General features: G+C 51.5%; 2 protein-coding genes and 1 pseudogene across 4 annotated transcripts in view; 2 read left to right on the top strand and 1 right to left on the bottom strand.

Annotated features, from left to right (window-relative positions):
- Positions 1-3,463, bottom strand: part of LOC102384381 (ubiquitin-conjugating enzyme E2 L3-like) — a 6,905-nt gene extending 3,442 nt beyond the window's left edge. The window contains exon 1 of the mRNA XM_014525242.1: positions 3,352-3,463. Within this exon, the coding sequence (XP_014380728.1) occupies positions 3,352-3,463 (112 nt within the window). The remainder of the gene's footprint in view (positions 1-3,351) is intronic.
- Positions 3,462-3,659, top strand: LOC112552108 (annotated as a pseudogene).
- Positions 3,660-4,383: 724 nt separating this feature from the next.
- Positions 4,384-16,021, top strand: part of SERPING1 (serpin family G member 1) — a 20,532-nt gene continuing 8,894 nt past the window's right edge. Inside the window, exons 1-2 of one of the 3 annotated variants that reach the window (XM_006034766.3) lie at positions 4,384-4,516; positions 4,984-5,054. In XM_006034766.3, the coding sequence (XP_006034828.1) occupies positions 4,995-5,054 (60 nt within the window). In that variant the 5' untranslated portion in view covers positions 4,384-4,516; positions 4,984-4,994. Of the gene's footprint in view, positions 4,517-4,630; positions 4,683-4,980; positions 5,055-16,021 lie in introns of those variants that run through there. The other 2 variants (XM_025216860.1, XM_025216859.1) reach the window with 2 other exon arrangements.

The following is a 16,021-nucleotide window of genomic DNA, read 5'->3' as shown; positions in this document are numbered from 1 at the left end:
TGTCCAGACTGGTCGCAGGGGGGGGCCCTGACTAAGGTGGAACCAGTCACCCATGCCCCTGTAGCTCCTTATCACCTCCCTGATTCCCAGCGATCTCTCTGCTCCACAGGTGCTGACCAGCCTCTTCTCCTTTTTAATGGTCTTGATGTTGCACTGTTGAAACTGTCCTTTCTCCTGTTGCCTGTTAAATCATGGCCCCTACTACACTCTACACATGTATTACACAATTAACAGGTGAATCGCACAGTAAATTTAGCCTGGCCACACCTGCAAAGTAATCATCACGGGATTAAAATGACAATCTAGCTATAAAAAGAGCCAACCAGCTGTCAAGTTAAAGCTTGAAAGCATGTAAGAACTGGATAGCGGTTGCTGTCCAGCTTTCATTTGAACACATAGCAGGGCCAGCCACTCTTGGTAATCACTCTCTCTCCTATTTCGCAGGCCTGCAGACTGTTCTCAGCTCTAGCTCAAAACCTTCATCCATGTGTGGTGCTATTAACTGGAGTGTAGAATGACTTGCCGTGAAGTATTGGAAGCACTGTCAAGGCACTCCAGAAAATTAGATTTTGTTTTATGAATCTGAACAAGAGACGTACATTTAACAAAAATGGCAACAGGATTGATGACATGATCATTTGACTCTTTTTTTGTTGCCTAGTTGTTTTTTTTAGTTCAATATATTATCTAGCAAATGAGCGCACGTTCCAGTGAAGGTATATTGTTTTAGCTTTGATCTTGAACTCGATAATATAGTACCAGGCACCTAGCATATTAGTAAACCTTCCAGGTTCTCTTTAACTGGAGGAAAAGGTACATTGTGCTACAAGTGATGGTGATGTGCCATACCATCTGCACCCCGCTTTTCAGAATCCTAGATCTGCCGATCTGTATTTGAAGATCATGATCACAACTAGATCTGTGATCATGATCATTGGAGTGCAGCTATTTGTGTATGTGAATGTGTGTGTGTGTGAGAGAGAGAGAGAGAGAGAGAGAGAGAAAGAGAAACACAGAGACAGAAGAAAGTCAAAAGACAGCCAGAGAGAGATGGCACAACCCTGACAGAAAGTTAGAGCTTTTGGGCATAGTGCTGGCTGGAAAGAGGCTTACACCTGTGACTAATGAAATACTAGCTTGGTGCTTGATGCCACTTGTGATCAGGAAAGCATGACTTCCTGCCCAAGCTTTGTTAATAAACACAATTCCAACAAAGACCCTTAGTTATCATCAATTTCTTTTCTAAATAGAAGCAACCCACAAGACCCTGATTTTTGGCAAGCTCCTCAGATGCATATTGCACTTGGCTGTGACAGTGGAGAGCTTTAGGATAGTCATCAGATCTTAGCAAGTTTGTTTAGCAGCTTTAATCCAACCCCTAATGGAGACCTCTTGCACAAATGAGTAGCGAGGTCCAAGTTTGCAAACTCTGGTCCCTTGGAGTATATTTGATGTGGACTGTGAATGATTATGCCGCACCTGCAGCACACACTTACACAGCACACCATTCATTTAAACTGCTCATGAGCTATTTCAAGCACATTCTCAGCTTATCAGGTCTCCCACAAAGGTCATAGTAGCATCATTTTTTCTTCTCACAAGGCCTGTTCTAGCCACAGATTTTGTACCAGTACCAACTGGTAGAGGATGATGAGGTCATAGCTACATGAATTGTGTTGGCCCAAGACAGAAATAAGCCATGGCCAACTGGAAACAAACTACTTTCCCTGAAAGAAACCAATTAGTCTGTGAAGAAAATACTTTGGATTGGATCTGAGGTATACTATCCTTTTTTAGATTAGATTTATTGTGGTTCAGGTCACTGTGTCATGTGTCCTCAACTTCTGTTTTTTCTTGGGGCAGCTGGGATTTACCCCACAGGTCCCATTCATGTGTCTATGGCCAAAAAGAGCAGTACAACCCACAGCATGGACACAGTTACAGTGGTAGAGTAGTGTTCTATATCAGTACGGCTCTCCTAGTATAAGCACCATTCTACTACTTTAATCCACTAGGGATGGGCTATAACTACAAAGACATTGTCCTTCATTGCATGCCTCTTCTCTAGAAAGCTGTTCAGATTGCCTCATCCAGATGTCTTTCCTGCAAGCTCCAGAGTCACAATGACCCAGTGGGCCCAGCAGGCTCCCGCTCCACCAGGGTAAGTTACAAGGGAGGCTGATGACATCAGTGGGCTTGCTGATGACATCAGTGGGCTTGCTGATGTAACAAGGTGGGTGAGAAAGGAGACTTGGGCTCATTGTCCCCTTAGGGATCGGACCAGGTCCTGGATCAGATTCTGATCCCATTCTGTTTTCTCTTTGCAGTAGTTCCTGTCAACTCCTGACTCTAGGCCTGATTCAAAATCGTGCCCCAGTTTATCAGCTTTTAGTCAGGACAGGAGCAGAACAGTTTGGTTTGGTGCCAGGCCTGTACCTCAAGACACTATGTAGAGAATCCAGCTGGCCTGGCTCATTGTCTATGGCTTTTTTTATACCTGTTTTGGCAGCAAGGCCCAGATAACCCTTGCATGACTGAATCAGATTCCCTGGAGAAGCAAGGAGTGGGGACTTGCCAAGGGATGAGCACAGGGTTGGGGAAATTATCACCAGTGCTATGGCAAGGAAGTTTGGCACCTGGGGCAAAGCCCACAGTGGCAGCCTGCCCTCGCCCTGCACCCAAATCCAGAGGGCACACACACACACCATGCTTGACCAGGAGTGCACACAGTGGCAGGAACCACCCTCCCCCCTTCCCAGCAGCCCCCCAAACAGGCTGCTCACGGCTGTGTCCCTCGCCCTGCCCAGGCAGCACCTGTTGGCATTCCTTCTCTTCGGCACCCAGGGCGCTCACCCACTTGTTATCACTGAGAATGGGGTGGAATCCAAAATGCTTATGGAGATCTCAGCCCCCTGCCCCACATGCAAACTGTTGCTCAAAGCATAAACGCTGCAAGGCCCCAGAGGCTGGGGGGGGCACAGTGACCACCCGCAGGCGGTAGTCGGGGCGTGGCGGTGGCAAGCAGGGAGCTCCTGCAGGCAGCTGTGGCAGTGTCAGCCGGGAGGGTGGGGGGTGGCATTTGCTGACTGGCAGTCAGTGACCACCCACAGATGCTGCCAGCAGCAGTCAGGGACTGCCCACAGACATCACTGGTGGTGCTGACAGCAAGGGGGAGCAGGGGTGGTGAGCAGCAACTGCCTGTAGGCACCACTGGCAGCGTTGGTGGCGCTTTTTGCAGGGGATGCACCACCAAGCTCAGGGGGTGCACGTGCACCTGCGTGCACCCCCTACCCATCACTCAAAGGAGCCCAGTAGTGGAAGACCAGGGCCAGATCCTAATCTCTTCTTTACCCGTCACCTTCAAGGAGCTCCTGATCAGTGCTGGGGTGATGGCAATCAGGATTGGGCCCTGGCTGGGGCACTGAAATGCCTGTGCATTGTTGTGGAGTGTTGACATGACCATACTTACCTGGCAGAGGAAACACTGTGACCACCAAGGCAGTTTTCCTAGTCACACCCGGGGAAAACCTCTCTCCTGGCATGGGGGAGTACCCACAGAGGTAATGTATAGTTAACCTCCCACTTAGACTTCCAATGGAAAGATCTTGGCTTTATGCCCACTTTATGGAAATGGGAGACTCCTCCCTAGCTTGCTTCTGGGGCCTTATGGCTAACCTGGGGGCAATCAAACCCCCAAGCCTCTGGGCTTGTGCCTGCACATAGGATGCCTGCCAAAGGATTTGGAAACATCTGAAGCCCCAGGTGGGGTGGAGGATGTTTGCTGGTAGTAGGGCCACTTATGGTTCTTGACTGACTCACAGATTTGGAATTGATTTGGCTTGAAACCTGAAAAATGTTCAATTAGAAAAAAAATGTGTTGGCATGATCGGGAGGGACTCTCCCAGCAGAGCTGGCCCTTGAACTATTAGGCACCCTCCCCAGTTACTGTGGGGATAAGGCTGTGGCCACTTCCTACCTGGCATTTCTCCAGAACTGGAAAGTCCCTCTAGAGCCCCACAAGGCCAGCAGCCCCCGCCCCCCTGATTTACGGGAAGTCACACCAGGGATCAATCATCCTTAATCTTTAACAGGCCAGGGCCAGAGCCAGCCAATGGGGGGTCACCCATCTGACCCCCCACCCCCACCGCCTTCCCAAATCCCCTGCCATGGACTTGGTTTCAGTACCCAACAAGGGCAGCTCTGGAGGGCAAGGAGTAGGTCAGGTTTTTGCTAAGTAGGGGTCCCCACTCCCTCTTCTTTATGGGTCTGTTGTTTCCTCTTCTGCCCGTCCTACCAAATTCACTCAGTCTCTCTGCCTGGTTTCCTGTCCACTGGGCTGAGGAGGGGGGGCCGCCAGATGAAACTAGTATCTACACTGGACATGTGATGAAAGATTGCGAAAGAACTGGTGGCGGGGCAGGAGGCGGGCAGAGCTAGAGTCAGGCACAGAGAGGGGGAGACAGATACGCAGACAGAGAGAGAGGGGCAAACACAGAACGGCTCAGAGACAAGCACGGTGGGTAAAAGGCACAGGGGCAGACATAACAGGCACAGAAAGGGACAAGCAGATCCAGACAAAGAGGGCAGATGGGCACAGAAAGACTGGACAGGTGGACAGATCCAGATAGGCAGACAGGCACAGAGCATGGACAGACCGGGCCATGCAGGAGATCAGTGGGCAGGTGGGCACAAGAGCTGAACAGACAGATGGACATGGGGGAGGGGGAATGAACAAACAGACCAGAAGGAGTAGAGGAGCAGATAAATGTTGCCAGGGAGAAGTGGGGGTGGACAGACACAAGGGGTAAGTGGACAGACGGACACCGGGGATGACCAGGCAGTGGACATAGGGGCGGGTGGAGAGGCATAGGACTCTGGGAAGAGTTTGCCCTCCCCACCCCCCAGTCTGGCCCAGGCATGGTGCTGGGGAGGTGTTGGGAGTGTGCTGTCATGGGGACTGACTCCTCAGTGTTGCTTCAGCAGGGTCCCCCACCATGAGGAACTGGCTGATCCTAGTGTGGCTGGCTGTCGCCTTGGCAGACAACTTCACAGCTGTGAGTCCACACCCCGGGCACCCCCTTTCTTCTGATCCTGGAGACCCCTCTCCTTCCTTGGGGGGCGCGAATTTTAAGTCTTCAATCCCAGGGAAACTTGAGGATGTTGCTAACTCCCTTGTGTGCTAGAGGGGCAGATTTAACACCCTACACACCATTCCTCCAAGTGGAGCGGTTGGGGGTGGGGAGCGGGTGTCCTCTCCTTCTGGAGAGGGATATGGGGTGATGTTAACCCTTTGAGTGCTGGAGATAAGTGCTACTAAGCTGGGGAGTGGGGCCTCCATGATTAACACTAGTCACTATGGGTGAATGGGTTGGGCTGAGCCTAGAAGTCATGCAATCTGCCCACCAGAAGTCTCCACATGCCTCAGGTGAGTGGGGAATGATGTACCCATCCTTCATATCCTATTTCTGGGGAGGCAGCAAGGGGGACAGTGGGGAGCGGGACCCAGTGGCTCATGGCATATCTAGACACTGGACTCTGTGCCCCATTTGCCAAAGTATACAGCCAGATTCACATGGCACAGCAGAGGATAATGGACATGGAGGCATGTGTCTCGGCTGAGCTGTCCACCTGGGGGGTTCAGCCAGCACATCCTGGGGGAGATTTGACTGTCCACCTGATAGACAAAGATGGCCTAAGCTAGAACCAAAAATTTTGACAAAACCCTGGGGTGTTTCATAAAAAGAGAAGTTTCTTCTATATTTGGCAAACAAACTGCCATTTTTTTGCAAAAGTTTTAGGGTTTAAAGTGATGGAAATTCAAAACTGTACTCAAGCAAAACAAAAAATTGCCTGATAAAAAGGCTGTTTCCTGCCTGACTGTCTTTCAGGTTTTCATTACAGAAAACAGGAACGTTATCAGAAGTATTTATTCAGTGTAAATCTGAAAGTGAAAATAGCTGAGCTTTGGCAACTGCACAGTTGAGGATTTGTTTGTTTTGTTGGCTTGGTTTGGGGTTTTATCAGTTTGTTTGTTACCATCAAGTGAAAACCAAATAAAAAAAAAAATCAGCCATTTGGTAAAAACTGTTTGGTTTCACTGAAGCTTTTCACTCAGACCCTGGAATGTTTCTGTTTTCAGTTACCAGAAACTGAATATATGCCGGGTGTTAAAAATGAAGATCCAGATTTTAAACCTTTAACCACTGCCTCAGAAATTTCAGCCTTGAGGAAAAAGCCCTTTGTGCAACAAAAAAAAAGGGGGGGAGGGTAAAAAGTATCACTCAGTCCAGTGTGCGTTAGCAACACCCACCTCTTTGAGTCAGCTCTCTGGAAATCATAGAAAAGTAGAGCTCGACAGGACCTCTGGAGCTTTTCCACTGTAGCAGGGTCCAATCTTTTTGGCAACCATGCCACAAACGAGCCCCACATCCTCCCTTAATGCCACTCCTATTCCTTTCCCCTTTGCAATCTGCTGCTCTGTGGTTTCTGCTTCCTGCCCTTTCTCATCTCTGATGTGCCCTGTGCCACACATAGCAGGTGCATACATACCGCAGGTTAGCTGCTTCTCATCTAGTCCAAACCCTGAGGTAGGATCATCCCTATCCCAACCACCCCATACAAATCTTTGTCTAACCTATTGCGGCTGGCTCACTGCTTTTGCCTGGCAAGCCTGGCTTGGAGAAGGACACTGCAGATTGGTGGAACATTTCCACCAATAAGGTAACAGCTGGGAGGGGCTTACCCCGCCCTTGCTCAGAGGTGGTGGGGGGTGCAAGGAGCCCCTGGACCTGATTGAAGACTGCGCTTTGCTGGTCTGGAAAACTCCAGGGGCGGAGCCTCCCGTGTAACTAAAAGCCCAGCGTGCTCAGCACACTGGGCAGATGCAGCGACGGACTCAAGATGAGTGGAGCCAGGAAAAGCGGGGGAGCTCTCCCCCAGCAGGCAATAGGTCCAAGGCTCCTGAAGCCGTCACTGGAGAAGCAGCCTTGGGAGTGGTGCAAGACCACTCAGGCTGTTGATGGTGCACGGGAACGGTGCGGGGAGACCTGGCCCTGGGAGTGGTGTGAGACGGCTCAGGCCCATCACGGTGCGCGGTTCGGTGCACGGAGCCCAGGCTTTGGGAGCCGCAAGGAGTGGCTCGAGCCTGCAACTCCAGCAGGGCCAGTGGGCCACACGGTGCATGGAGCAGTGCATGGGGCAAGGGCCTTGGGGGCTGCAGCGAGGCGGCTCAGGCCCCATCTCCAGACAAGCAGCCAGGTCGTATGGTGCACAAGATGGTGCACGGGCCCAAGCCTTGGGAGCCAGGGAGCAGCGGAGGCTGCTTGGGTTAGGCATCCGGCGTGAGGATGGCCAGATGGCCGGAGCCTGAAGGGCCCAGCCTGTGCTAAGAGAGCCCTCGGTACCTAAGCCAGGGCATGGGGAAATAGTAGTGCTGCAGCATGAGGGTCAGCACCCAGAAGCCAGCAGCGGTGGTGCAGCAGCTGAGAGAAGCTGAGCCCTCGGAGCCCAGAGCGGGGCACAGGGTAGGGAGGAGCCCAGCAGCGTGGAAGAGGCCTGGAGAGGCGCCCCAGCAGAGGAGACCCCATCGACCTGTGCCCTGACCACCGCCACCTGAGGGAGCGTGAGTCATTGGGCCCAAGGGTCCCACAGGGGAAAGACATTTGGGGCAGGCAACCCCAGAGAAGGGGCTGGGTGAGCAGCCCCACTACCTAGTCAAGGCTGTAAGGGGAGGGGCCCCTGGTGCTTCCTGGACACCCCCCAAGGGACCCCATTGGAAGGAGGACTATCTCTTGCCATGAGTCAGGGACTATATTAAAGGAATAGATGTTATTAAGAGTGTTCCTGTTTGCACCTTATATTTTGCAATTGAAATGTTGTATTGTGATGTTGTATTGTGTTGATGCTGCTGAAATTGTTTTATTGTGATGGGTAAATAGTGTTATTTAGGGTTTGACCTTGGTTATTAGTTAATGTTCACTGTGTAAATATATGTATAAGATATTTAGTTTTATGTTTATGTATTACTCAATAAATTGTATATAGTTAAGAACTTTGGGCTTGGGCTAACTCTATAGAGGAAAGAGGGATCCACTCGAAATTTTGGCATCCCTCTCACAGTACCCCCTCCTGCCTACCCGTCCCATCCAATTGAGAATAGGGCACACCCTTGGGTGTACCTGGGTTACACTATTACTAAAACTGCACAGTCAACCCCATCACACAGCCACAAAGCATAGCACCATAATCTGCCACAGGTAAAGCAGGGAGACAATGGAGGTCAGCGTCCTGCCACTGCAAGACATGTTCAAATACTCTTGAGATATCCAAGAAAAAAGAAGGCCATGCCACCTGCTGCAGAGGAAGGCAAAACCTTCACAGTCCATATCAATCTGACTGTGAAGTAAAATTCATTCCTGGCCCTAAATGTGGTGATTGGTCTGACCCCGACTGGAGGGGGTAACCCCTCTGGGTTTTAATTCCAGGACGAACACTGGCACACCCCAGTCAAAATCCCCACACCTGCCTGCGACCAATGCCCAACACTTCTGAGGAAGGTGAAAAAAATCTCTGGCACATATAGCAAAAGCAGGAAGAAAGAATTTATTTCTGCCCCATTTGGCAGTCAGCAAAACCCAAAAGCATGGAAAATACCCATAGTATAGCATAAGGATAGCTACTCCTAGATTATTAATTCTCAACCAGGGTACTGCAGCACCCCGGAGTGCCATGAGATCTTTTGAGGGGTGCTGTGGTGTCTAGCCTGTGTGTGAGGAGTAAAGCACTCTCCTCCTACCGTCCAGCTCCCTGCACCCACTGTAGCATCTTGCAGACCAGCAGGGTCCCTGGCTACTCCTCTCAGAACTGCTGTTGCTGCCCTCCCCAACCATCCAGCACACCTGCGCTACCTGTCCCCACACTGAGCAGCACACTCTGCTGTGGGCATGTAAAGGGATGGATGCATGGACGGAGCCATGTTTTTCAGTCCACCTTGGCCCCACTGCTTCTCCCATGCTCCCAGGACAGATGGCTTTGGTCACTGGCAAACATAACCCTATGGAGTAGCCTTCAAAGGCCACCCTTGCCCCCTCAAGTATGAACCAGGGTTAGAGAGGGGTGGAAAGAGCAGGGCACAGCAGAGTGAAGTCCTGCTCTTCCCCTGCCCTCCACCCTCCTGGCACCAGCTAGATCAATGTTTTCCAACCTTTTCAGCCTCAAGGCAGCATTCCATAACTTTTCTGAATTTAGATTCTCAACTGGCTCCCTGGGGTGCTGCTATATTCAGGAAAATTAGGTGGGGGGTGCCTTGAGGTTGAGAAACACTGTCCTAGATAATTCCTGGCAATGCTTATCCAGCTTCTTCTTCAACTCCTCCAATGATGGAGAATCCACAGCTTCCCTAGGCAGTTTATTCTGCTGCCTCACTGTTCTAACAGCGAAAAAGTTTTTTTTTCCTGTTATTCAGTCTAAACCTGTCTTGCTGCAACTTGAAGCCATCAGTTTGTGTCCTGCTCTCTGCAGCAACAGCAAAAGGTGTGCTCCCTCTTCTTTATGACAGCCCTTCAGATATATGAAAACTACTTCAAACTACTGCTTTCTTCAACCTCTCCTAGTATGACTTGACTTCCAAGCCCATTAATATTTTTGCTGCCCTCTCAGGACCCACTCTAACTTCTCCACACCCTTTTTATGATATGGAGCCCAACACTGCACATAATACTTTAGATGGGGTCTAACCAGTGCTAAATAAAGAGGCACTGTTAGCTCCCATGTCTTTAGGGTTGTTAACCCTCCTGGACTGGCCGGGAGTCTACCAGAATCGCGTTGATCTCCCAGTGACTATTGAAAGCAATCTGGGAGATTGATATTGTGAACAGGTTAAACAGTACAATTAATGACTAAAGGTGCACGGATACATCAGTCCCATATTGGATCGGCACTGATGTTAAGGAAAATTAACAGTATTGGCAACTGACTTTTTTCGGCTGATGTGGCCCATAACGTCTTCGATAAATACCCTGTGCATATGCGCAGCTGCAGCACACTACACAGGTAGCCAGGAGCACAGCCTGGCAGTGTGGAAAGCAGCGTCTGCCTGGAAAGTCTGTTATGAGGGAAGGGGCATGGAGGGGGAAGATTGAGACCCCAGCAGTGAGGGAGTGGGGCTGCAGCTGGGGCAGGGGGAGGCATTGCACAGCCAGAGCAGGGTGCAGAATGGAGCCGCAAGTGGCTCGCCTGGGAGGCATGGTGGGGTGGGGGGGGGGGGGAGGCTGCTCCCACTGCTGCACACACCCCGGGAGGCATGGGGGACATGTGCCCCCAGATCTGCACGTGGGACAAGGACATGCTGCTGCTGTGGGTCAGGGCTGGGGTGGTGTCACGTTCTTCCTGGCAGGGAGGCTGGGCTGGGGCTGCACTTGGAGCAGGCAGCAGCACTGTGTGGTGGGACTACAGCAAATTTTGGGTTACAGCCCCCCCTCCCAGCACTCTACAGCAAATTTTGGGTTACAGCCCCCCCTCCCAGCACCACCACCACCTGGCTCAGACCTCCACAAGGAAGAGCTCAGCGCCACCCCAGCCCACAGCAGCAGCCCACCTTTGTCTCGTGCACAGATCTGGGGGCACATGCCCTCCATGCCCTCCTGAGGTGTGTGCAGCAGCAGGAGCTGGCTCTCCACCTCCCCCCACCGCACCCCCTGGATGATCTGTTCACAGCTCTGTCCTGTGCTCCACCCCAGCTGTGCAGCACCTGCCCCTGCCCCAGTCCCACTCCCTCCCTCACTGCTGGGGTCTCAATCTGCAGCCCCCACCATGCCCCTTCCCTCTCCCTTTGCCCCTTCCCTCACAACAGACTTACCAGCTAGACCCTGCTCTCCAAGCTGCCTGGCTGCATATCAGCAATTGGCTCACTATTGGCCAATATGGCTTGTTAAAAATCAGCCATTGGTATTGGCCAAAAAAATCTCTATCAGTGCACCCCTATTAATGTCATTACATCATGCTGAGGGAAAAAAATCTCCTGGAATAGCTTCAGTCAGAGTTTGCAATCCTACATGTCTTGCACCTAATGCTCCTATTGATGCAAACCAAAAATGCATTTGCATTTTGTGCAACTGCATAACACTGAAGACTAATATTGAGTCTGTAATACACCAAGACTCCTAGATCCTTCTCTGTAGTGCTGTCATCCAGCTAGTCGTCACCCATTTTGTATTTTTATTTTTGATTATTCTTTCTGAGGTATAGCACCTTGCATTTGTCAGCATTGAAATTCATCCTTTTGGCTCCTGCCTAGATTCACAGATTCATAGTTGGTAGGGTCAGAAGGGACCTAAGTAGATCTTCAAGTCTGACCCCCTGCCCTGGGCAGGAGAGAATACTGGGCTCATATGGCCCCAGCTAGGTAATTGTCAAGCCTCGTCTTAAAGACCCCCAAGGTAGGAGCCATCACCACTTCCCTTGGAAGTTGGTTCCAGATCCTAGCTGCCCTGACTGTGAAATAGGGCCTGTAATGTCCAGCCTGAACCTACTCTCAAACAACTTATGGCCATTATTCCTTGTTACTCTGGGAGATGCTCGGGTGAACAGGGTGCCTCCCATTCCCCGCTGGTCCCCCCTGGTAAGTTTGTAGACAGCCACCAGGTCCCCTCTCAGCCTTCTCTTGTGAAGGCTGAACAGGTCCAGGTCCCGTAGCCTCTCCTCATAGGGTCTGCCCTGCTGCCCCTGGATCATGCAAGTGGCCCTCCTCTGGACCCTCTCAATGCTGGCCTCATCTGTCCTAAAGTGCGGCACCCAGAACTGGATGCAGTACTCCAGCTGTGGCCTGACCAGTGTTGCATAGAGGGGGAGGATCACCTCCTTGGCCCTGCTTGTGTTACATCTGTGGATGCATGACAAGGTGCGGTTGGCCTTACTGACCGCGTCCTCACATTGGCAGCCCATCTTCATTTTGGAATCAATAATGACTCCAAGATCTCTTTCTGCCACTGTGCTTTCAAGAAGGGAGTTCCCCAGCCTATAGGTATGCTGCTGGTTCTTACTGCCCAAGTGCAGTACCTTGTACCTGTCAGTATTGAATCCCATCCTATTATCATTTGCCCACCCCTGTAACCTGTCCAGGTCCAGCTGTATCCTGTCCCTTCCTTCTAGCATGCCCACCTTGCCCCAGATCTTGGTGTTGTCAGTGAATTTGAACAAGGTGCTTTTTACCCCCTCGTCCAAGTTGCTAATAAAGAGATTAAACAGTGCGGGCCCAAGGACTGAGCTCTGGAGGACTTCACTGCCCACATCCCTCCAGGTCAAATCTGACCCATCCACCACCACTCTCTGGGTGCGGCCCCTCAGCCAATTTGCAACCCATCTGACTGTGTAGGCACCAATGTTACAGTCACCCAGCTTTTTAATGAGAATGGGGTGGGAAACAGTGTTGAAGGCCTTCCTAAAGTCCAGAAAGACTACATCCACCGCGACACCTGTGTCCAATGATTTTGTGACCTGATCGTAGAAGGCAATCAGGTTGGTCTGACAGGACCTGCCCCTAATGAAACCATGCTGGTTGCCCCTGAGCATAATCCCCCCGCTGGTCCTTCCCAGATGTGCTCCTGGATAATTTTCTCAAAGAGCTTCCCCAGAATCAAAGTAAAACTAACGGGCCTATAGTTGCCCAGGTTCTCCCTCCTCCCTTTTTTGAAAATGGGGACCACACTGGCCCTCTTCCAGTCATCTGGCAGCTGGCCAGAGTACCATGAGTGCTCATAAAGCCACGCCAGGGACCCCTTGATAACCTCTGCCAATTCCCTCAGCACCCTGGGGTGCAGAGCATCTGGACCTGCTGATTGGAACACATCCAGCCCCTCCAGAAGTTCCCTAACTCAGTCCTTCCTGACCTTAGGCCTGTCAGAATCTCTCCTGAGTCCATCCTGAATCTCAGTGAGGGAGTCCTGGTCCCTGAACAAAAAAATGGAGGCAAAGAAATTATTAAAAAGGTCTGCCTTTTCCTCTAGTGCAACCACCAGATTGCCAAGCGTATCCCGCAGGGGCCCCACGTTACCCGGTGCTTTCTTCGTACTCCCCATGTATTTAGAAAAGGACTTTTTGTTGTCCTTGATCCTTGATGCTAGCCCTAGTTCCATATCTGCCTTAGCTTTCCTAACAGCCCCCCTACAAACCCGAGCAATAGAGGTATACTTGATGATGGCCCCTCCCTTCCATTGGGTGTACGCCTCCTTTTTAGCTTTGAGACATTCCTGGATGCTTTGGTGAGCCAGGGGGGCTTTTGAGCACTCCTGCCCGCTTTGATTCTCATTGAGACTGTTACCCCTTGGGCTTGTGGGTGCCGAGTATAGCCGGAATGGGGCCGCGATGGAGTGGAATTAGGCACAAACGCGTACTGGTTGAATTGAAAAGAAGTTTACTTACAAACTGACGTACAGGGACTTGTGTGGATGCACACAGTATAGGCACGCTCCGTACAGGTTACAAACAAAAGAGAAAACCGGGTGGCACACCGATGTTTCCGAGCATGCAGGGAATGGGGTACGTCGGGACGGTCGTCGACGGGGAGTGGTTGGTGGTTGATCAGGCCTCCAATTTTGCTCCAAGGTACACGAGGAACTCGTTCCCAACGTGCACGCGGAGTTCTCCGACTTGGGTGGAAACTACCCAAGCTTTTATACGGCTAGTGAGCCAATTGCTAGCCGCCGGGTATGAATAATTTACAATGAGCCAATCGGTAGCATGCATCCAAACAGTGCAGCTGCTAGTTTTGGAGGGAGCTGATCACTGCACCAAGGCTTTTCCCGCCGTAGCGAGGCATCCCTTGCACCGAGTACTCGCATCGTGCTAAGAATTCTGCTGTGTCGAGGCACTTTTAATTACTAAGTACTGACAGGGCTCAGAGGATCATCTTCTTAAGGAATGACCACTCATCTTGGACACCCAGTTCCCCAATTCTCCAGGACCCCCGTGCCTCTCCTACCAATCTCCTCAACTCATTGAAGTTGGCCCTCTTGCAGTCAAGGGCTACTGCCTTACTGCAGGCCCTTGACACCCTGCACTGGATGGTGAATTCCAGCAGGCGATGATCACTGTCGCCCATGTGGTCAAGAACCTGGAGTCCCCTCACCAGGTTGTCGCCTGTGGCCAGGACCAGGTCCAGCAGAGCATTCCCCCTGGTAGGACTGTGCACCTCCTGGGTTAAGTGGAGGTCCTGTATCTCAGCAAGGAACTTTTGCGAGAGGTCCAACCTGGCTGACTGCTCCTCCCAGCAGATGTCTGGGTAATTTAGATCACCCATGACGACTGCATCCCTTGCCTTAAGTGCCTCCGCAAGCTTGACCGAGAATTCATGGTCCAGCTCTTCCCCTTGGTTGGGAGGTCTGTAGTAGACCCCCACTGTTAAGTCCCTTTCCCCATGACCCCCCTGTATTCTGACCTAGAGTACTTCAGCCTGCCCCTCCTCTGATCCCATCCTGTTAGTTGAGGATGTGTATTGCTTTTGATGTAGAGCACCACACCCCCACCTTTCCTCCCTTTTCTATCCTGCCTGTATAGTCTGTAGCCCCTAATGTTTACTGCCCAGTTGTGGGATGAATATCACCAGGTTTTTGTGAGCCCTACTATGTCTGGTTTTGTACCAGCTATCCGGAGGGCAAGTTCCTCCTGTTTATTTCCCATGCTACGAGCATTAGTGTAGCGGCATTTAAGGCCTTGTATTGGTGCATGCACCACCCCCCGATTCTTAGGACTATCTGGACCCCCATCACTTACCTGGCTACTCCTTGTGCTTGTCACCCATCTTGGTTGGGAGGTGTCCTCCTGTCCTCCTGTGGCCCCATCCCCCAGCGAAGCTAGTTTAAAGCACGTCATACGAGATCAGCCAACCTGGAAGAAAAGACACACTTGCCTTTAGGAGAGAGATGTAGCCCATCGCTCCCAAGCATGTCCCCTGTGCGAAAGTGTGGGTCATTGTCCAGAAACCCGAGGACTACCTGACCACACCAGCTCCATAACCACCGGTTAACCTCGCCGATTCAGGCCTCATGTCGCTGTCCGCGTCTACTTACCAGGAGAATAAAGGAGAATACCACCTGCACTCCCGTCTCTTTGAGCTTGGCCCCCAAGGCCTCGAAGTCCTTCATGATGCGGTCTGGGTTGCCCCTGGCCGTGTCATTTGTTCCCACATGGATAAGGACCATGGGGTACTGGTCTGAGGGTCAAATGTAGGCCGGGATCCTCTCTGTGATATCTTGGATCCGAGCCCCGGGCATGTAGCAGACCTCGCGTGCCATGGGGTCAGGTCGGCAGATGGGGCCCTCCGTTCCCCTTAGGATGGAACCCCTGATGACAAGGACCCGGCGTTTCTTCCTCCTAGTGCTTACTCTCTGCGCCATCTGTGTCGTGCGTGCAGCGGCACCATCTCCGCTGGAGGCATCCCCTTCGTCCTTCTCCTCCAGGGCTGCCAGGGCCTCGTATCTGTTCCCGAGTTGTAGATATCCAGACTGTCAAGGTCCTTCCAGAATATTCACAGTTCTTCCCCATTTTTGTGTCATCTGCACATTTGTGCAAGAAGCTTTCTGTTCCAGCATCCATATAATTAATAAACATGTTGAATATCACTGGACTCGGGACAGACACCAGTGAGGCTCCACTCAAAACCTTCTGGCACTCTGACATAGAACCATTTAAAATTACCCTTTGCTTGCCTAGCTATTTCATGGTAGACCCATCGGTTCCTTGGTCTTCCTTTTCTGGCCAATATTCTAATATTATAAAAGCCGTAGTCTGTCTGTCTGTCCATAATGCTTTATTCACCCGCTGATTGGCTGATGGACAGGAGGCGGTGGCATGGCAGAGTACCGCCATGATGGTGGGGATACAGGAGATAGAGCAAGGGATGGGGGTGAGGCCAGCCCTGGAGGCAGTGCCAGTGGAGCAGATGGAATGGGAGGGGTGAGGCTCTGCTGGCCTCGTCCCACCCTGCTTGCTCCGTGGAGGTGGCCATAGTGGCATGGATGGGGTGGGG

The sequence above is a fragment of the Alligator sinensis genome, unplaced genomic scaffold (genome assembly GCF_000455745.1).
Source record: "Alligator sinensis unplaced genomic scaffold, ASM45574v1 scaffold639_1, whole genome shotgun sequence".
NCBI lineage: Eukaryota > Metazoa > Chordata > Crocodylia > Alligatoridae > Alligator > Alligator sinensis.
This window is presented reverse-complemented; position numbering and strand designations above follow the sequence as displayed.